The 23,146-nt window shown below is 38.6% G+C and overlaps 1 protein-coding gene across 2 annotated transcripts; it reads left to right on the top strand.

Moving 5' to 3' along the window:
* The first annotated feature begins 3,197 nt into the window (after positions 1-3,197).
* LOC147892548 (RNA exonuclease 4-like) lies at positions 3,198-6,709 on the top strand. 2 transcript variants are annotated; one of them, XM_087387427.1, is made up of 7 exons: positions 3,198-3,275; positions 4,400-4,554; positions 4,678-4,817; positions 4,947-5,155; positions 5,232-5,429; positions 5,529-5,609; positions 5,750-6,709. In XM_087387427.1, the coding sequence occupies exons 2-7, from the start codon at positions 4,461-4,463 to the stop codon at positions 5,964-5,966; spliced, it is 939 nt and encodes a 312-aa protein (XP_087243553.1). In that variant the 5' UTR covers positions 3,198-3,275; positions 4,400-4,460; the 3' UTR covers positions 5,967-6,709. The 2 variants fall into 2 exon arrangements, with proteins under 2 accessions (XP_087243553.1, XP_087243552.1); XM_087387426.1 differs by having other exon boundaries at positions 4,920-5,155.
* The last annotated feature ends 16,437 nt before the right edge of the window (positions 6,710-23,146 follow it).

Here is a 23,146-nt window from a genome sequence, read left to right as displayed (position 1 = left end):
ATGGTCATGCCCTTTTTAATATTTCTTTTCTTGATATGGCGATCATGCCATGCCTTTCTCCTCGATTGAATTACACTTGTTGTAGGAATTTAAGGGGCCTTTCATCATTGATCTATATCATCTTAGGTTCTTTGTGCATACCCACATTGATTTCTTTTATGCCTACTCCTAATTTGGCCATTGTCACTGATTTGGCTGATATAACATGCTAGCTTTACTTGAATCACTGTCTATCCCACTTCATCTTTGATCAAGCCCTTTTGAAACACAATTTTTGGCTCTTCATAATTCACTAGAATCTCTATTGCTATTGTCATTCACTCGAATCACAATAGCAATGAACAACCCCTATTGCATCGTGTGGTCTCCCTTTTGACAAGGCCTATAGGTACTATGTGCCAAGAATTTACATTGATTGTGTCTACCCACCATCAATGGGGTAGGTTCCTCTTTGATTTACATTCAAACTCCAGCTGACATTGTGGCCCCACCATTTGGCTCAGTGTAGTGCTCCTCAAACTTCGGCTTCACTTGGGTTTGGTCTAGATGATTTACACATTCACGTATGGATCACTTGATGCTTCATTCTGCTTGCTACTTCGTGGTCACCATTGTTTGTCTGCTTGATTTGTAGAGGCCTTTCATTGAGTGTTGATTACATTGAGAACCTTTGTTTAGTGGGTTCAACAATGGTCACATAGATCACACATTTACTTCATCTTCATCTTGCATTCTCCTTTTATATGCCTCTCATTTTGGTAGGCTAGCATACTAGACACTCGGATGGAAACCAAAGCCTTTCTCCAAGGTTCCTTTCCATAACATGCCGTTGGTTCCTTCCCTTGCTTGATGGCATAAAGATTTTACAATAATTGCACCGTAATTTTGTCTTCCTAAAGCTATTCAAGGAAAGGATCAGTGCGGTCAACATCCTCCTTGATAATATTCAGTTTGTGCTATTGAGGTTATGCTTGTTGTTGATAATTCTATTGCCTCTACCTTTATAGATCTAGGTCCTTGTGGGGTGCACTAATAGGTAACTCTCATGGGACTTTGAGCAACTCAACTACTATTTGCTTTGTTCGTAGTGAACCAAAATACATGTTATCATTTCTTTAAAAAGGCAGTTCTTGGGACCCTGTTTTAAGTTCTCGAATTAATCTAAATGGAGACCATCTTCTAGCATCAAATTTGAAGGGAGACTAACTTTTAGCATTCAATTTATTAGTGTAAGGTTGGATGAGTGTCAATAGGAGTTGATTATGGCTTAATCTTATTTTTAAGAGGACTAGTCACCTACTTTGAGACCAATGTACAAAGTAATAGCCAGTAGCCTAGAGACATCAATGACCATTGTAGCTAGCACTAGCATTCTTGGGACCCTGTTTTAAGTTCTCGAATTAATCTAAATGGAGACCAGCTTCTAGCATCAAATTTGAAGGGAGACTAACTTCTAGCATTCAATTTATTAGTGTAAGGTTGGATGAGTGTCAATAGGAGTTGATTATGGCTTAATCTTATTTTTAAGAGGACTAGTCACCTACTTTGAGACTAATGTACAAAGTAATAGCCAGTAGCCTAGAGACATCAATGACCATTGTAGCTAGCACTAGCGTTCTTGGGACTTTGTTTTAAGTTCTCGAATTAATCTAAATGGAGACCATCTTCTAGCATTAAATTTGAAGGGAGACTAACTTCTAGCATTCAATTTATTAGTGTAAGGTTGGATGAGTGTTAATAGGAGTTGATTATGGCTTAATCTTATTTTTAAGAGGACTAGTCACCTACTTTGAGACCATTGTAGCTAGCACTAGCGATCTTGGGACCCTGTTTTAAGTTCTTGAATTAATCTAAATGGAGACCATCTTCTAGCATCAAATTTGAAGGGAGACTAACTTCTAGCATTCAATTTATTAGTGTAAGGTTGGATGAGTGTCAATAGGAGTTGATTATTGCTTAATCTTATTTTTAAGAGGACTAGTCACCTACTTTGAGACCAATGTACAAAGTAATAACCAGTAGCCTAGAGACATCAATGACCATTGTAGCTAGCACTAACATCCAAAAATAGCTAACAAGAGTGCAATACTCATAATGCCACAATGGCTTAATAACAAAGCAAACACAATATGATTTGTTGCCTTCTTTCTTACTCCTACTCTTCATGACTACATGTTTGGCTTTGTTTTTCATGGCTACATGTTTTGTTGTTTTTGTCTCCATGAGAAAGAGATTGTTCTCTATTTGTTCGTGAGTTGGTTTTGGAACTTTCTATCTTAATTTGTGTGGACTTTTTCCTCCTTCTAGTTGTGTTTATTGTGGAACATTTTGGTTGGCATGTGTGTGCTGTAGACGGTCATTGAGGCATTCATTGAGTTATGTTTTAACTACTTTTGTTTATTGTTAGTTGCATGTTAATATATCATTTCATTGGGAATTTCTTTCTACTCATGTGACTAGTTTTCTTGGTGACTTTGTAGTACTACTTGCTAGGCTATACATAGTGAAGCATGTTAAAGTTTTTGTTATTCCATTTTTCAAAATGTATATTTTCTTATACTAAATGGTACTTTTACTTTTGGAAATTCTTTTTTTTTTTGGGGAAAGAAATGATACTTTTCCTTAGGGGTCTCTGTTGTAATTTATGATGACTTTAAAAGAGCCCGCATGAAGTACCACTTTATATGTTGGGGTAGCTCTCTTGGATTTGCTCTTTAAACTTGGTGCATAAAAGAGGAGTACCTATGAGAGAGAGAGAGAGAGAGAGAGAGAGAGAGAGAGAGAGGGGGATGGGAATATTAAATAATAATATATGAATTACTTTTAATGCTAAGCATATGTTATGCTAAAGTATGTTTTCTTTACAATTGGTGTCTTTATGCATTTATGATTGTTTCAAAAGATTTGTACGTTGGAATATCTTCATGAAGATTTGCAATAGTGATATATTGATCTTTGGTAGAATTGGGGAGCCTTGTGTGTGAAACCTCGCTAAGATTTAGCTCTAACAAAATCCCAAAAGGGCGGGAAAGCCACAAAATTAAATACGACGCTCTTTGTATTATCTTCATCTCTGTTGTTTTTGTGCTGCATCTTTCCTACACCACTATGCAAGCTCTTGTTGATCCTGCTGATCATCCTCCCACATTGCACTCCCATGGCGCTTCCCCTCCTCCTGCTCCCCCCCCCTCCTCCTCCTCCTCCTCTTCTTCCCCCTCCCTTCCTCATCCGCATCTCCCCCATCCCTTCCAGGAAGAATCCGACGCCGCTCCCAGGTTTGTCCCCCTGCTTCCCCTACTTTTTCCTTGCGTTGCTTCACACGAAAAGCAATCTTTACGCACTTGCTTTGTCTGAGCGTCGCAACGCGGAAGAGTGCCGGTCATCTCCGTGAAACTGCCCGGATTAACGTGGTAAGTAGCAAAGCTGGCCTCTGGTTTCTAGGTGATATGTTCTCTGAATGCAACGTACGGCAACGTACGGAAGAGAACATTAAGGAGAAAAGGAGACTTGTGACCAGTCGAGACTGTATGTAAGAGCTTGAGAGCTTGTACACGGGGGTTAGTATTCTCCCTATAGCTTTCGATGAAACATAGCGGAGAAGGTGAGAGAGTCGCAGGAGGTGATGATGAAATTTGGCGGACGGTATGCTTATGGCAGCATGCATTAGTATTAGAAGCCCGACAAGTGTCTCGCAACAGGAGAATTCACCCGCTACCAGTTTTAGTAGCGATCGCCATGGTCCGTACGGTGATTAGACCGAGGCAAAAATGGTCGCAAACGCTGTATATGCCATAATTTTTGAGAAGTGAAATCAACTGAAGATGTTAGCATTTCCTAAGCAAAATCCACCTAATGTCAATTACAATGCTGCCATGTAATTGCATGATTTCTGGAGGCGAAGAGCGACAGCTGAGGTGCTGCAGAGTTATAGGGTAAAAAACTTTCAATGATTTCGGTCGGAAGTAATACATGAGGGCGTTGCAGATCATGGGGTTTAAAAGTTTCAATTGATGTCGGCTGAGTAGATTCAAGCGATAGGGATGTTAGATAGGAACCAAAGAGCCCCCCAACAGTGAAAGGAAAGTTTGATGAAAGTAGTCCTGAAAAATTCTACCTGCATTTGATCGTGCATTGCATTTCCAAGGTTGTGAATGAGGCTTTGTGTCTTTCGCTTTGCAGCTTCGCTTCTTGTGCTACCTTTCGCACTGTGCTAAGTGCCGGGATTGAGTATAGTATGTGCTGCTATACTAGTAGGGAAGAAGCGAACCGTTCTCGCAGTAAACCGGAGTTGCTGTCATGATTTCTTCGTATGATTTGAGTTATTATCGTGTTGGAATTCACTCTTATAGAGTCATACAAGGAACAAAGATTGTCTGATGGAAGTGTTTGTCTGTGCCAGGTTGAACAAATGTGCAGCTTGCTTTAAGCAGTTCAAACAGAAAGAGTTCCTGCTGCAACATATGACGAAAGCTGGGCATTCTCCACATGAGCCCCTCTGCGCGTACTGCAAGAAGCATTGTAGATGCCTCGATGCTCTACGTGAGCACCTTCTAGGTATGAGAATACCTCCATTGTAGAGTTGGATTAGCCTAATCTCAGTTTTTCTGGACGCCTCTGGTTAGCAAATCCTGTTTCTGGAATGCTTCTATTCATTTTAAGGTCTTGTATGCAATGCAGGACCTTTAGCCAAGAAGGACTGTGCAGAAGAGTTCGCAAAGCGGGGCTGCACCCTGTGCCTTAACTTCTTGGAAAGCGCTGAAGCCCTCACGGAACATCAGGCTCTCTGCCAGCTGCCAGCTTCACCTCATTGTGGACCAGTAAGACTACTGTTCCGTGTGTTTTCACCTTATCTTGGTTCTGTATCTCAAGCTTCGCATGATAAAATGCAACAAGTCGAACAGTAACGAAAGGTTTTGCAGCTGGCGATATCCGGTGGCATGAACAAGCAAAAGAGAGTACAAGCGGCTAAAACGTTCTCCCTTGATAAACCAGATAAAGTTGGTCGACGACCTGCAGTGGCTTTAGATTGTGAGATGGTAGGAGGAGGTCAAGATGGCTCTTTTGATCTATGTGCCCGGTTCTGCCTCGTAGATGAGCATGAGAATGTCTTATTGTGTACCTACGTGAAGCCGGAACTTCCAGTAACAGACTACAGGTAGTTTGTTTCTAATACCCTTCTGTAAGAAGTCGTTTCATCATGCATACAGTTAGTAAAGGCATTCGTTTTGTAGAGTTGAGCTGACAGGAATTCGACCGGAGGACCTTGTTGATGCCATGCCGGTTAAGATGGCAAGAGAAGCAGTGGAGAAAATCTTGTACAATGGTACGAAGTCCTGGGCTAGCACACAGAATGCCAAACTCCTTATCGGACATTCATTGCATTATGATTTGAAATGTTTGGGAATCGATTATCCACCACACCTTCAAAGGTAATGAATCTCATACAGTCGTTGCAGTCTCTGCATTGTCTAAGTGAACCCATGCATGTAGATGAGGCTCTCTTCCTGAAGGTTGTAAGTTGCAAACAGGGATACAGCGTTTTATCCGCCTCTCCTGAGAACGAACAATGTCTGCAACAAGCTGCAATATCTTACAAAGACATACCTCGGGTATGTGATCATTCTGATCTCTAATACGTTGCTCCTATTCAGAAGTAATCATATTATAGAGCAACGAGATGTCAATGTCGGAATCCTTTAAAGAGTAGCGAGGCCAGTTACCTAGTTGGACAAACTTTCGAATGCTGCAGGTACCGAATTCAGGAACGTAAGGCCCATGACCCATATGAAGATGCTGTAGCAGCCATGCGCTTGTACAAAAGGATGAGAATGGTAGCTCACCCGTGTGCAGAGCGGAAAGGAAGAGTGGTTCTCTCAACAATGAAAAGAAGAGAGCTCGAGGCTTTGAGTCCTGAAGCTTTGCTTGAGCTCTCTGTTCCCCGGTTTCAATGCTGGTGCTTGGATTGAAAGAAGACATCTAAAAGTCTTAATACTGATCTTGGGGGTGTTCTTTTTTGGAAACTAGGTGATCATCAGTTTGAACCCATGTGTACATCGACCCTCGATTCAAACGATTGCAGACAGTAAGTTTCATGAGCAAAAATCTAGCTATCAGGGCACATCCTACTTCAAACTGTAAGCGGAGGCACCCATGAGATGGGTGTGTGTACATTGTCTTTCATACCTGTCCTGTTATCGTCTCCCCCCCAAAAAATAAACCCACTGTTGGATACTAAAAATCTACCATTACATGCCACTGATCTTTTGGAAAGTGACTCACTGTTTACTCGTCTCATGGCTATGAGCATCCTAGCCTAAAACTAGCAGCATATCTAATAGATCTCCCCTCAGATGGGCTACTGTGCATTTATTTTTTGGAGGTTTACTACAGCATGCCGGATAATCTCTAATTACAAGAAGGGCCGCGCCCCCCTCTTCCCCTTCCTCCTCTTCGTTACCTAGTGCTCCCTGCCGTTCTGTTTGGTTCGACAGGATACAGCATTGTTGTATGTCAAAGGAGCAATCGACCCTCATGTAGATCGGCAGCTTTATGTGGACTTCAAATGTTCTTTCCTCAACATGTACAGAATGTAAAGGGACATTGCAGCCCTCCCAATATTCGTCTTGCACTACTCTACGTGGTATCTACTATAGTATGTATGCTTGTCGCAAGTGACCATAAAAGACCCACATTTTGTTTCGCATCGATATTTCTGTAGCTCGGTTTTGGCCTGCCCCTCGAAGGGAAGGGCTTAGTGAGGATATTCCACATTTTCATTCAGAAAATAATGTGGAGAATGTTTGGAGCACCCCTATTTTGTGGACACATGATTGGTACACGTTTGTGGTTTTTCATGGTATCTAGGACAATTATTTGCAACAACCTATTTTGGGGCTTCTCTCTATCTCTCTCTATCTCTCTAATTGAACTCCCCTCTCCTTGACCCTTCCTTCATCCCCTCTTTGCCTCCCCTTGTGTTTTGGGCATGCCTTTTCAATAGTATTCACTTTGTTTATATTGTAGGTAGCTAATAATAGGCCAATTGATCTAAAGGATTAGAAAGTGCCACATGGTTTTGTAAGATTTTAGCATTTTTTATAAAATGCTCTAGTGTTGGCCAAGTAAAAATAAAGAGATGGAAAGTTTTCCTTAGCCTTAGCAATAATGTTCTTTGGCCTTAAAGCATTTGGTCTCATGTGGCACATCTTTTTTTCCTTTTCAAAAATTCAAGAAAATACTTTGGTTTCTTGTGGCACATCTTGTCACTACCTTCCCATGTTTGGTTATTGGTAGATCTTCCTCCTTGTGGAGTTTCCTAGTTGAAGTAATGGACCAGTACATCTTATAGTGTGACTTCAACTCTCAGACTTAGTTTAGATGATTTGGTCTTATAATGTCAAAATAACTATTGCTTGCAAAAGATAATTCAAAGTTGCATTATTAATGCTAATAAGAAAAATTTCTTTTCTTAAATTTTTGAGCACTTAAAAAAGTACTCTTTGTGTCCAACTTTTGCACTTTTGAAAGTATATTATTTTTTGGCTTAGGGAGATGTTTACACACAAGGGACATGGAGCTTTTAAAAAAATGAGATCTATGACTTTAGTGGGTTGAAAACTACAAATAAGATCTATGATGTTGGTGGGTTGAAAACTAACACTTGGCATGTATAGCTAAGAAACTATTGGATGATCTTACTTATTCGAGTGAAGTGAATAAGAGCTAGACTTGAGATTTGAGCCTTGATGCTTTAATTCATGATGAGATGTATTGAAGTTGGGAGAGAGAGGATAGAGGTACTTGTTGCATACCAAGATATTATACAATATCCACGCTTTCCTATGCTAAATAGAGATGTGCAAGGTTAGATACATGAGCTATTTTAGGAATCCTGTTAAGTTTACATTGTGGGACATGCACAACTCTATCACCACACTATTGATAGTGCACATGCTATAATTTATATCTCAACAATCCATGGACCCATTGAAATAAATCACATGTAGGAATCACAATCCCCATTGATTTTCAACCCATTGGCAAATTGGTAGATGACCATCCACTTGTCCTCATAAGCTTGTATAAGAATTTCGATTTTACAACACTAATTACAAAGTTTCAACTTGTTATCATTTGATATGATCCATTTACTTTGGCTAAAGACCTTGTGTAGAGGTACCCTTTCAATTGCTCCATGTAGAACCCCTTTAATGGGAATATTTAGAAAAATTCTAAAATTGCATTGAGGTATCTTTTGATCAAAGATCTTACCAATATCATGTTAGGAATAAAACTTGAGTTAGCAAATGTCATGAAAGTATCCTCCTTTTTTGATGGCTCTCAAACTCCATGTATGAAATGTTTCTCCAATCTGCTACACAGTCATTGTATAAATCTATTATTTGTACCTATATTGTCATGTTGCATTGTCCACTTAAGACTAAAAATAAAATGTTGTAATTGTACTTCCATACATGAGTACAAAGGCAATAGGAAGATGAGAGTGATGGACTCTTGATGTAGGATAGATAGAGTCAGAGCTTCAATGAGAGTGCGGTAAAAGGAGTACTAAAGAAAAGTACCATCGATAACCTCGGCTTCTCTCGCTTCCCCACCACCACTCTACATTTGATGCTCTTTTCATGATTTGCACCACAATGTACAAGATCATAATTAGGTAGTCTCAATGAGTTTGCATCATGTTTTATTCAAGTTTCTTCCATGTATTAACAACAAGATAAAGATAGCACACTACCTCGATCTCATGGCACACGGTTGATTTCAAATCTATAGCTAATAACATAATTACTACCTTGGTCTCACAACACATAGAACCTATTAGATTTGAACTATTTAGGTTGATTACTAGTGAGGTTGACAATCAACTTTTGATCATATCATATGATGATCAATGATGTACATAAATCTCTTCACCTCCACTTTATCGTTCATGTTTGTAAAAAAAGAGCCCTTGATGGTCTCCAATGGCACACATTCTCACTAATGATAGACCTCTAAACCCACCACATGCTCAAGAGTTCAAATTGGTTGCTTGGTTAACAAGAACTCAAAGCATAATGGAAAAAGGACCTTACCCATGGCACAAAAGACAAAACAAGCTTTGACACAAGGAGCAAGCAAAGTGATTGACACAGAAGCAAATGGCTAGAAATAATTGACAACACAGACTACAAACACAAACCTACATGGCTTTTAGCACAAGTCAAGGCCATATGTAGCAATGTGCTTGAATCAGATGCATAGCCAAGACAGTCAAGATTAAAAAGGGCCAGGGTCATCCTTTCCGGTTGGGAAGCTATTGGAAAAGGTTGCTTATGGCCTCCAGTCACTTGCTTGCATTCTCAACACTTCCCTCTTGGGAAAGGGCTCTGGAGGCCCTTCCAAAGCCCTTTCCCTACAACCATAAAGCATGCAAGAAGTCTCTTCTACAAAAACACAAGACTAAAAGTTTTCTTTTCAAAAAACATGGCTATATGTAATGTTGGTCTCAAAAACAAAACTTCCTTTACCATGAAGATAAAAACACATTCTTATATTTTAATGAGAATTACATACAGAAATTCACAAATAGCTCTCTCTCTAAGGAGCCCAAGGTGGCTTTGTAAACAATCAAAGAAATCCATTTTGGAAAAGAGGGATTATTTTTGGCTCCTTGTGCTTTAATGAAATATTATAAATACTCTAAATCAGAATTCATCTTAGGGGGGAGATTTGTACCTAGATGATTATCACTGTCTCAATGGTATTAGGGGGGAGATTTGTATCCCCCAACTCTCCCTCCCCCTCCCTCCCCCTCATTCACTCAGGGTAGCAACTGGGGAAGCTTTTGGATTCCTCTATGAATAGTGAACCATGAATCACATTTAATTCAGCACCCTTCACAAGCTTAGGTTAATTTGGCACCTATTTGCATCTCACACTAAATTTCTCCATCCCACCTTAGCTTAATCGTGTCTCATCCATCAAGTCTCCATAACTAATTATCAATTTTTATCTTCAATGTCGTGGGCACCTATTTGGAAGAGTGGTTGAAATTAAGGCTGTTGAAAGGAAGGTAAGCCCATGTGATTGAAATTGTTTGGAGCATCATTGAGAAACTCGGCAAGTTTCAAGTTCCTAGGCTTGCATTCAAAGCTATTTTGAAGCATATCTGTGTGAACCTCTAAAGCATTCGTGTCTCTTCCATGTCAACAATACGATCCTTCATAACATCATCTCTCTTATAAGAGTCTCTATCCCTACTATGGCCCATTAGTTCATCAACAGATTGTGCGATCAAGTTCTACACATCAGTAATGGGAAAAAAAGCCTTAATGGATGTTCTTTAATTGCAATAGCCTTTAATACAAGTTGTCCTCAGTAGCAATTCACATTATTTTGGCTCTTTGCATTTCATCAATTATTCTTGCCTACAACATTCCAGGATGGCTTATAAAAATATCTCTCTAAGGCAATAAAAAATTCCAACTTTGCCTTTTGTGAATATGCTTATAGTAATTTTGCAATGCTCTGTACTCTGTTCTCTACCCACAGCTCATTACTTATGAGCTTTAATAGCTTTGTACTAGTGGTTCTCTTCTTGTATGCACGAGTCATGACGACTTGCTACCAATTATCAATAGTCTCTGCACCAGTTACCAATAGACATCTGACTTTGACTCTAAAGATGATTTTACATCCTTAGGAAAATAAATTAGACATGATGACCTGCACAGTTTGAAGAAAGGAAACAAAATAAGTAGAAACGATTTCACATTCCAAAATTTTGATGGAAAGAAAGATGCACGCATTGTCTTACCATGAATTAGTCAGCTAGAGGATTACTATTTAGGAGCGCGATTCCTAAAAAAGACATAATCAAATGTGCTACTAATCATTTAGTGGAGAAAGATACACTTTGGTGGAACATTATTGAGCATGAAGAAGAGGACTGAATACTTGGAAGTCTTTCAAAAAGCTTATAAAGAAAGATTTTCTACCAACACACTTCAAGGCAAAAGCAAGGCAAAAATGGGACACTATAAGGCAATATGATAAAGAAAAACCCTCTTCATACATTAATAGGTTTTGGCAGACCCTACTTCAATTGCAATCAGGAGAGAAAGTGAGTGAGAGCAATCAATGGAGAAAGTATATAGTAGGTTTAAAGTTCAATTTGAGAGGGGGTATTAATATGTTCCATCCCCATTCACTCAATTCTGCCACTTTACTTACTATGAACTACAAATGAAAGAATGGAATACCCAAAGAAGGGAAGAGTTTGCACCAATCTGTACCCTTCCATAGCAAGAAGAAGTTTGATAAAAAGCCCCTTTTCAAATATAAAGCTAGTTTTGTCCCATAGAAAATAGATTCTCCTCCAAAGGCAAATGGTAAATTTTAAGAAGAAAGAAATAAGGTGCTACACATGGAATAAATTAGGACACATAGCAACTGATTTTCCAAAATGAAAGAACTGGGTTTGTATATTTACGTAATCACATAATTTTTATTATAATTACATGTTGTGATGACGTATTTCATGCAATCACAGCACAGTCATGCCTTTGTGCTATGAGGTGGCCTTGACTTGGCAATCGGATAACTATTGGCAGTAGTATTAACACTACTAGCAGTAGTTCACTACCGGCGGTAGTATTAACACTACTAGTGGTAGTTTCACATAATATTAAGTTTTTAGGAGATCTTTAAACTTTTACATCGATGCATGATCATTCATTTGCATGTGATGTGATTTTAAAAAATAAAGAATGCATAGGGTGGGTATGCAAGATATTAGAGTTGATAGATAGTGCTTAGTTATTGTCACATGCCTACTTGCTCACCACTATGCGGCAAAATGTAGCTCTTTGCTGGTGTCAAGTGATCAAGCTTTCTACACACATAGTAAAATCTGCTTGCAAGCATGGCATCAACTACTGACACTAAGCAAAAAGTAAGGGAAGAGACGAGTAAGAGCCATCACAAAAGAGTGATGAAAAGCATTTGGAATGCCTTTTTTGTTAGGGTGTGCAATATGGAGGAGAGTGGGATGGAGTCAACCATGTCTAGTCTAGAGGGAATCAAAACTATGATGAGGAGTATTCTTCATGATGCTAAGAACTGTTAACATTTTGAAGGTCATAATGACCTTGTCAGCCTAGTGCAATGGGAGACAGATGCCATGCTTTGGGTTGACAGCTTTATTGGGAATGCAAAGACCCACTTCATCGAAGAATGCAATGTAGCCCCTACTCTTGCACAAGAGTTTGATGTCTTAAGTTTAACACAATGGATGGGTGCATGGGCCAAGCATAAGAGTAAGGTGCTTGCATTAGATTGATAAGTCATAGTGCGTAAGAGTGGGGACAGAAATAGAAGGCTGTAGCCAATTATGGTTGAGCTATATCCCTAGCTGTAGGTGAAGAGTAGGTAGCCTCTGGATCCTCTCAACGATTGAGAGGCGATGAGGTTCAAAGGGTAGAACACATGGATAGTAACATAATCAATGTGTCACACTTGTCATATGTCAGGGTAGGAGAAACAACTTGGAAAGAAAATTGGCTCCAGAACCTATGGCACATTTAGATTAAGTGATAAAGCATTTTCCATAAAAATTGCCATAGAAATTAAAGAACTGACCCTATCATGGATACATATAAGCACTTGCATAATAAGTTCTCTCTCTCTCTCTCTCTCAATTAAATTTAAGACTCTATACATATGTCCTGTAACCTTATCTAGTATCATTATAGAAGCTCTTTGTGCCTCATTTTAGTCTACTAAAATCTACCTTAGACTACTTTCAATGAGACATGTGCAATCCAAAAAAAGTATCTCTTGATCATGCAATAGAATGAATATATCTTTACCTCTATATCCTTGCTCATGGAACTTACATAATATTTTTCGAAGACAAATGAAATTGTACTATATGATCTAGTGGAATTCATTTATAAAACACAAAAGCATCGCCTTCCTTTGCATCACAAATTAAAGTTCATAGGTTCCTAGTCAAGTTTAACATTTGTTAATTATTATATTATGATGTGTACCTTATTAATGTGCTTAAGCATTAAATTTTCTCATTGGATGGCTATCATAGCAATTCTGTACTTTATGTCCTTGCTCATGAAACTTAAATTTGACTTTTTAGAGACAAAAGAAACTTTAACTATATGATCTAGTGGAATTCTTGGATTGTTGGCACCTTAGAATTCACAATTTCACTTTTCCACATTGAACAAATATAATCCAATAGTCATAGTCTAATCATTTAAGCATCCAATATTCATAATCATTTTGCATTGTAAATGTATGAATAGAATATTTCATAGTGGTCCATTTGGGGAAAGATATGATCAATTAGTTATTGCCCTATTGAAACAGTTGCTTGTTCAACTAAGGAATAGGATCAATGAATTATTTCATAATAAAGCATTTTAGGAAGGCTATGGTCAACTTACACTTAACCTATTAATAAACAAATCTAATCCAATGGCCGTATTCTAATCTACATTAAACAAACCTAATTCAATGGCGATATTCTAATCTTTATGCATCCAATGATCATAATCATTTTTAGTTGGTTGCTAATATATCAATAAATTAATGAATTTGAGGAGAGCTATGATAAATAGTATTTCCCTGTTGAAAGAGTTGCTTGGTTACCAAAGGAATGCAAATTAGATAAAAAGTGGCCTAAACATAATGCAAATTAAATTCAAAGTAGACCATTGCATCCCATCCTAAAACTTAAAACCTAAACCCATGCATCAATTGGAATTTTAAACACTATGCAATACCCTTAGTCCATCACATTAAATCCCAGACATTAGGGCTCCATAAACCCTAAACATTAAAATTGAAATTAAGCCCTAAACATTAAAAATCCTAACATTGGAATGAATTGTGAAGGACCTACTTCCTCGTCACCACATTGCATATGTTTTATAACATTAGCAGCATCCTCAAACTGCCTCCATAATGTAGGGGATCCCAATGTTTCTTTCAGTTCATGTATCTTCTCCTTTGTTGTCCTATCATTCAACTCTAACATCCATTGTTCGGATGCATCACAATGAAATGTCTATATAAGAAAATATACTTCACCAAGGATTGCAAAGTGTAAAGATATGTGGCAAATCTTGTGGTTGCTAGCAGTTGTAACATGGTATAACCATCACGAGACATAAAGATTGCTTCGTCAAGACAATGCTTTGATCATATTAACTTCACAATGTCTTGAGCCTCATGAACAATCTCTTTGAACCATGGCACTTGCATATACCAATCTTTCAATGCAAGATTTAAAGTATGCATACAACACACACATATATATAGTTGGTATACTCCCTTTGCAATATCTTTAATTTGGATGCTCTCAACTATCGTGGGTTGCTTGAAATTAGGAGTCACAGTTGCCGATCTAGCTTCATGAGCCATAGGTGGAGATTTATCTTGCATGTTAGTGTTCACACAAGGTGTTCTAGCATGGGAGTCTACAACACTTGTACTTCCATCACCATGTGTGCTTGTAGACCCTACTTCACTTACACCTCGACCTTCCCAAATCGATCTTCTTTGGAGTTTCCTAGAAGATTGCAACTTCTCTATCAAGGTGCAAGCTATTGCAACAGCTCCCGAGCTGCACAATGTTGAATGCTCTTTTTTTAGTAGCCAAGCAAGTGACCCCTTATGCGAGGTGCTCCCCATGATTTTTGTATTCCACAATACTTGCTATTCCACTTAACATAGTCATGAACATTAATGATGACAAAGTCCCATTTTGGACCATGTGACTTATGTTTTTCCCCCTACGCATGTGGAATATCTCTTTGAGAGAATTGCGACACCTACATAATCCTCTCCCCATATCTTGTACTCTGTTTTTGCTCACATCATTTCCATCTCATCTCCCCCTTCTCGCCATTCTCCCCCTTCCCTCCATTCTTTATTGATGATAAATTAACGAAATTAAAATCTCACAACTTTACATCATAAATCCTTAACTCAAGACTCCTCACTAGCAATCGCATTCATTGGCACTCATGATCATGGTCCACAAGTTCCCCAAAATGCAAGGAGTTGTAGTATAGACCACCCCTAGGAGCACACAATAAACAGTCGCACGATTTTCCCAAAATGCAAGGAAATCGGAGTACCGAACCACACGCACAAGTATAATGAATGCTAACTCACCCTCCCCCACTTAGCCTTACCACTATGATCCAAAACATGGTTCCCCTTTCTATCCCAACTTACCAAATGGCTTATTGGGATATGAACCACAATTGGATCAAACGAAGAGCTTGTCTTGTCCTTTCCACTAATATATAGCATCGAGCTACATGGGAAACTATGAATCCATAGCTTACAATACCACTAGTACTATAGCTACTATTGGTGGTGCTATGATGACAATAGGTGACAATATTGTATTGCCATCGGTTATAATACTAGTGGTAATAATAATCATCGATAATGTTTACATTACCATTGGTCATGTAAATACTACCACCGAGTATGTTGTTTTCTTATTAGATGGTGGTAGGTATGCAGACTCTCCTCTGATGGGATATCTCAAGGTGTATGCCTCAGGCACACCTTGGTTTCTATGTGTGAGTGCTAGAGGCACAGTTAGGTGCCCACAAGCACAGTTAGGTGGTGGAAGAGCCACATAGGATGATTGAGAGAATCTAGGAGCAAATTGAGGAGATGATTGTGGAGCTCTGAAGTCATCAGTGATGTCAATGAGCATGTATGAGGTGCCTACTTAAGGACCTCACTCTTCTTCATTCCAAAATGCAAGTAATGCAAGTATTCTGAGTTTGTGTCCACTCTTTGCTTTCCTTTCAGCTTACCAACATGGTATCAGAGCCCTTTGATCCCCCTTGAGCCCATTTCTGCTACATCATCATCTTCTTCTTCATCTTCTTCTTCTCCATTTTCCTCTTTCTTTCCAAAATCTTTGAGAGCTTGGTTCTCCACCTACAAACAACCATTGCCCAAACCCTCTGAGCTGGAAACTCCTCTAGTATGGGCGAACTTCCACCTGCAAGCAATTGAAGAAAAAACGTCTGTGGTGGCTGCCATTCCCCAAACAGCACATTTTTTACCATTTCTTCTATTGCTCAATACTCCCTGCCTGCTTCGCCATTGCCTGAGCCCTCTTAGGAGTAGATGGGCGACCTCAAGACGAAGATTTTGAGCCATTTTTCAGCTCATTTGGTTTAGTAACGAGGGAGAAATTGTCAAAAATCAGGTTCAGCCTGTAGCAACTCTCTCGGGCAAAAGTGCGCACCATTTTGTCCAACCTCTGTGCTGGACCCTCTTTGGTATATGAGCTTTCTTTTGCTTCAGAAAGCCCTCTTTTCCTTGCTTTAAAGAGTGAACTACAAGCCCTCCAAGTTTAGCCTTTTGGTTTTGACAGTTTTGGACAAGTTTTTGAAGATGATGCTACATAAAATGCTACTCTAGCATTTCTGGTTTTTTGAAACTTTCAATAACTTTAATACAAGTGTGGCTTCAGTTTTGTTTTGAATTGCTAGACCTGGTTTTGATTGGAAAGTATTCATTTTAGCCACTTCTATGAAGCATGTGAGCAGAAGCATCATTGATTGAATATTGGTCACTAGTCTTTGCTACAACAAGTGCTCATATTTTGGAAGTCTTTCAGTTATTTTTTGCCTTGTAAGAGAGATAGACACTGCCCAATATCTGGGTTAGACCCTCTCATGGCTACCCTATTGAATCTAGAGAAGTTCAATGGAAAGGGCTTCCACACATGGCAGATGAAGGTAAAATTTGCATTGATGAGGGAGAACCTATGGGGACTTGTCAAACCTACTCCTACCGCTTCTTCTACGGCCTCCAATGCTGGAGAATCCTCAACTCCGACACGACTGGCAAGGGATCCAGCTAGAGAAGAAAAAGCATATGGTATCATTGCTCTTGCTTTAGGAGATGATTATATTCACCATATCTCTGACTTGGAGTCTCCTTCAGAAGCTTGGCAGAAGCTTGACATGATTTTTGGTGCTAGCTCTCACATTTCTAAACTATCACTTAAAATCTCTTTCTTTGAATTGAAGATGGCTAGTGGTACTACTTTGGCAGCTCATGTCAACTACATGTGGAGTCTTATGACTCAATTAGCTTCTATCAATTCTCCTATTACTCCAGATGATGCTATGGCAGTGTTACTTAAGAGTATGCCTGAAGATTATGATCACATAGTTACCACTTTGAAAAATCTTCCTAATCCTAATCTTGAAGGTATTATCTCTGCCCTACAAGAAGAAGAAAGGCATATGGAGCTCAGGAAAGGCAATGACACTGTTTATGCTATAAAAGTCCAGAAGGGCAAGTATACCCCTTGTAATCACTGTGAAAAGACAAATCACCTTTCAAAGGACTGCTTCAAAATTAATCCATGCAAGCACTGTGGCAAGAACAACCATAATGAGAAGTTTTGCAGAGCCAAAGCAAAGACAGAAAATGCAAATCTACTTTCAGTTGATGAGCCTCCACAAGATGAGGCATCCTTTGAAGATTATGCATTTTAAAACATCTCTATGTATGCTCCAGATCTCTCTTTTTATGTCAAGGTACTCAGCTTGGATAGTCCTCCAAAATGAATGCAATAAACTATTGTGTTTTTTGTGTGTTTTGTAAACACCTCTGGTCACCTTATGATGTAGGCCATGTGTATGTTTTGCTCCATGGTACCTCCTGCAGACATTGTGTGCATGTACATGCAGGGGAGATAACCATTGGAAGGTCTTTTTGTATCCCTTTTGTTTACCTTACACCCATGGGAGCCCTTGCTAGCATGAGAACCTAGCCATAGATTTATCCTTGACCACTATGAGATGGCATGAGAAACTATGAGACTAGATGTATCCTTGACATAGCCTGAGGCATTCCCTTGAGGGGGGGTTTGATGGGATATCTCAAGTGTATGCCTCAGGCACACCTTGGTTTCTATGTGTGAGTGCTAGAGGCACAGTTAGGTGCCCACAAGCACAGTTAGGTGGTGGAAGAGCCACATAGGATGATTGAGAGAATCTAGGAGCAAATTGAGGAGATGATTGTGGAGCTCTGAAGTCATCAGTGATGTCAGTGAGCATGTATGAGGTGCCTACTTAAGGACCTCACTCTTCTTCATTCCAAAATGCAAGTAATGCAAGTATTCTGAGTTTGTGTCCACTCTTTGCTTTCCTTTCAGCTTACCAACATCCTCTTTAATAAAAGAGATGCTTATCAGGACTTCACCAAGCTCCAATTTTTTTTGCATAAATGTTTTTTGCAAAAACATTGTTGTCATTTCTTATCAAATCTCTTATATACTTTTTATGCAATTTCGTAGGTGCTTTACCTACATACTCAAACTCTTCCTTAATTTTATAATGTTCTCTTTCTATCCTTTACCCTGACTCTTTCGTCTTGTTCTCAAGATCCATGTGATATCATATAGATATCATTGGTGTATTATCTATTGGCTCTCAAGCACCATGTAAAGGTGCTGAGAGCTCCTCTACTAGCTCTCAAGCTTTGTGTAAAGGTCTAACAAACCAATGACAGTGACCTTAGGATCTTCTCAGTCAGTGTAGTAGTGCCTAACACTCATGAGCCATTTGCTACGTGGCAAAGACTTCTTTGGATGTAGATAGTCTTTGATATTTTTGCCCTATTTCTTTGGTTTCTTATGTTGTATGGCCATTTGGTGTCCTCTAAACATGCAGAATCTAAAGTATTCATAGCTGGACTTAAGGCATAGTGATTTTGTGCCAACTTCTCATGCAAATAAACCTTAGTGCATTGCATGAACTTATAACATGCTCATGACTCACAATTTTGATTACAGACCTTCTTGAGGGGTTCCTCTCTCTCTCTCTCTCTCTCTCTCTCTCTCTCTCTCTCTCTCTCTCTCTCTCTCTATGTGTGCCTCTCTCTCTCTCTCTCTCTCTCTCTACCCCCCTCTCTGTCTCTCTCTCTCTTGATAGTTCTTGCTAAGAATCGATATACATTATAGTTAGATTTTAAAAAAATCATTTTTCTTACCCATAAGTAATGAGTCGAATGATAAGATTTATATCTTTTTTGTTGGATAGTGGGGAGGTCACTTAAATATATTAACTCCATAATGATAATGGTTCATTATCATTAGGGATTTGATTGTGTCCTATTTAGAATGCTAACTTGATCAATGTATAATCATGATCTCTAAAGAATCTCATCAGGAATTTATGTATAACATGGAGGGGTCAAAAAAAGATCCTTCTCAGCTTGGTACAAATGGTCATACTTAAGGTTAAGGAGCATTACAAGGACCATTGATATACCTATGGAATCCAAAGGGTTAGTGGGTGAATGGGAAGGTGAATAGTAAACCTAATAAGTTGCTTGGAAGGAGGAATGCATGGAATTGTAACACCATATCTTTGTTACATGCTATAAAAGGTATGAATGTCACCTTTGTTTCTCAATCGCATAATGGAAGGTTGATGTCGCATCCACTTGACTCTTCATCCCACAATAGAAGGTTGTGATATTGCTTCAGGTAGGTTTGTGGCTCATCTCATGCAAAGGGGGACATATTACTTTGCTAAGTTTGCTTGTATGCCATAGCCAGCTTGTCTCTATTGGACTGGATATACTCACTGGTAGACTCATAGATTGACTATCCTAAGCCATGCTTGAAGCTTCATTGCATCCAAGTGTGGGTGAGAAGTAGAATACACAGTGAGGCCTACATAACAATACCATGACTACTACTGACTAAGGTCACCACATATCAACCTTACTTCTGGGTCCAAAAAGACGTGAATTATATCCTCTGCTTGGTTTCTTGGTGCGGGCTCATGAGATGATTGGATAGTTCATGATATATGTAGCAACAATTCTCGTAATGACTTGGGGTCTTGAGAAGATGAGAGCATAGTGACTTGGAGTCCTGAGAAGATGAGAGCAAGGTTTGGAGTCTCCTCCAGGTCTGTGGGTTTATGTACATTACAACAGGTCCTTGTACTCGTGTAGTTGCTAAGGGGTAGCTAACAATAAGCAACCTCCCTACCTACATGTAGTTCATAGCTAAGGTGTTAAGCATGTTTTGCTGCTTGAAGCTCATCATCACATGAAGAACCCCATGGATTAAGGGCAAGCATGCCACATGGTCTTTGAATCTAATGAGCTGCGTGGTATGACACATCCTCCTTCTTTTACATAGGTACATGATTAAATATATGTACATTCTTTTTTATACATACATTCTCTTTACATGGGTGTACACACACACACACACACACACACACACACACACACACGTGCTCTTATATGTATATTATCTTATACATATGTACACTCCATTATATGTACATAATGCTCCACACATAGGTTTAAGAGATACTTTCTTACAAATATTTTAATCCACGCTACTGGTTAAGGCATATTCTCATATATATCTTCTTTCTCATACATATAGACATTATCTTTTATGTTCATGTATATGGGAAGTTGTACTATAATAAAAATGTGTGACTGAGGATTTAGGAATTTCTTCTATCCGTGTGTCTTTTCTTGATTTTTTCTTGTACTTCATTTTGGACATCGATACAAGTCCAACAATACTACATAACCTATTTTCCATTTTCTTTTGGTCCTAGCTAAACTTATTGAGTATCAGCATTGCTAGTTGAGGTTTTCTCCAAAGGTTCTACCATAAAAGTTTTTAATTGAATCCTATTAAATTTTAGGATTTAACTACATCAACTCTTTATAAATACCTATTTTCTATGATCATATCATGTTCAGTGGTGTGCATATATTCTTGGACCTTCTTGAGGGGTTATAATCTAATCTTAACATAAACACAAATATTGCCATCATGGTTTGGTCACCTTGATTCCAAGCATGTATGTCTGACTTTACATCTTGTGATTATTTTGCAGATGGCTCTACAATGGCATGTTGATCTTTTGGACTTGGGATACTCCAATAATCTTCCCATTCCTAGTCCTATGGTGCAAGCTACTCTTGCCCTTTTTTACAATAAAGAGATTCAGAAGAAGATCATTGATGAAGGCTTCATGGCCAAGGAATTAGGTGATAATACACTATTACACACTCTAGGCATTGAAGAATGGACATTGAATTTTGCTACTAGCCATAAGAGTGTAATAAAAGTCTAATTCACTTCTTTTCGAAATGGGAACTATGATTGATGAAATTATTTATAGTGGTGATGATATCAATGTTTGTCATCATGAAGAAATGCTTCCTAAAATAGAAAAGGCTCTATCTTCTACCAGTGTTACTGAAGTCACTATAGAGCTCCCATGGTTAAGAAAAATATATCTTTCCTCATCTGAACAAGGAAAGTTGGATAATTTCTCCAACTTATTTATTACTTTAGTGGAACACGAAGCAAACGATAATCTCACTACTCCATAGGGATTGTCTTGTATGCCAACCATGCCAGCTAGGGAGGTGGAATTTTTTGTCTTATGAGACTCATCAAAATGAAATGTGGAAACTTAACAGTCTGAATCTATTGGCACCTCTGAGCATGGATACCCTCAAATTTTGGGGTGTACTTGCAAACAAATAAGTGGAAAAATCCAAACAAGTAGTTCTAAAAGAAGTTTCATAGACAGGCTTCAAAACAATTAGCATTCCTTGTGCACTAGTGTTATCTACACTAGATGCAAGGAAATATTCCAACTCCAACGTCCTACTATTGGTACATGGGGGCTTTAACTCTACCATGAAAACAGTAGCAAACTATAAATCTCTTTGGTGGAAGTAGTTACGACCATTCCTCAGGTGTGCTTGTGTATAGCAGAGAAATGTGGTGACTCTCTCATACCATGCTATTTGGTATATGGTGAATCTCCTAGATTTCTTCTACCCTAATATGAGTTTGGTAGCATCTTCTATCATATTCATCATCTGGTTGAATGGATTGGCAAAACCCATAATTGAAACTCTTATCACCTTTGTCTTTATAAGAGAATTCATGATCCATGGACTTTTGGAATATGTGGAAAATCCAAAGGCCAAACTCTTTTCTTCAATGGATGGTGAACACGGACTCTATTATTGAAAATTTGATTAGACCCCCTTCCTTTTCTAGGGAAAATGGCAACCTTATGAAACCAAAATATGGGGTAGAGTAAATGGAAGAGGAAATGAGGTCACTTTCTAGGGTGGAGCTACATCAAGAACAAGCTACACAAGAGGTGGTTGTGATAATAGTCATAGAGGTTCTACGTTTCCTCGATAGGATATTGTGGATGTGTCGACACCACCCTCATATACTCCCAGCAATATGGTTTTAATAATTGGCAATAGTACTCTATCTTCATGCTCCATATCCAATAGGGGCAAGAGGTCTATGATCACAATAGTAATAGTATTCCTACCTTGGCAAAGAGACTTAAATGGTGATTGGTGTGTCACAGGTTCTAGGTCCTTGATGGAGGTTTTTGGAAGAATGCTTTTGGTGAAAAACTCTCTTAATAAACAAACCATGGGCATTTTGCATCTTCATTACACCTCTCGAATTTTAGAGAGTGCCTCTTTAAGGGATAATGTATCTCCATGCTTATATAAGTTTTATCCTGATTTAACAAACGTACTTCCTAATCTCATTTTTGGGTAAAAGTATGACAAACCAATCAATTGGATACTTCTTAACTACAGAGAAGTATTGACTAAAAAAAGGAAATTCTTTGTGAGTGCTCTTCTTTTAAATGATTTAAACCATTTACTATAGAAGATTTTGGGGATAACATTAAAGGGGGATCACATGTTCAAATGTTGGATATTAAAATCTTTCAAAGAAAAATTATCAAACAAAAACTTACAAAGATTTAAATCACATCCCTTGTAAACCTTGTCTTTTTTCCTCGGCCCTTAAATTTGTCAATAATTTTTGGAATGAGTTATTATGTCTATGCAATTTAAACAATAACCATGAGGCTAAGTTTCTTTCTCGAACAACTATGCTACCCAACTTAAAACCTTCAATACTAACAAATTCAAAAAACATGAAATTTCTTTGGATAACAAAGATGTAATTAATGAAATTGAATGGGCTAAATCACATTTGTACATCTCAAGATTAGACAAATGCTGTGATACT

The sequence above is a fragment of the Dipteris shenzhenensis genome, chromosome 16 (genome assembly GCF_047967505.1).
Source record: "Dipteris shenzhenensis isolate YYH24624 ecotype China chromosome 16, Dip_SZ_1.0, whole genome shotgun sequence".
Taxonomy (NCBI): Eukaryota; Viridiplantae; Streptophyta; class Polypodiopsida; order Gleicheniales; family Dipteridaceae; genus Dipteris; species Dipteris shenzhenensis.
Note: the sequence above shows the minus strand (reverse complement) of the source record. Positions and strands in the feature narration are given on the sequence as shown.

What these genes read in the sequence shown, in the direction of transcription:
- LOC147892548 (XM_087387426.1), top strand. Translation starts at nt 4,461, where the DNA reads ATGACGAAAGCTGGGCATTCTCCACATGAGCCCCTCTGCGCGTACTGC. An exon ending in CTTCACCTCATTGTGGACCA is followed by an intron (nt 4,818 to 4,919) that starts GTAAGACTACTG and finishes AAGGTTTTGCAG; the next exon opens with CTGGCGATATCCGGTGGCAT. An exon ending in CTTACAAAGACATACCTCGG is followed by an intron (nt 5,610 to 5,749) that starts GTATGTGATCAT and finishes CGAATGCTGCAG; the next exon opens with GTACCGAATTCAGGAACGTA.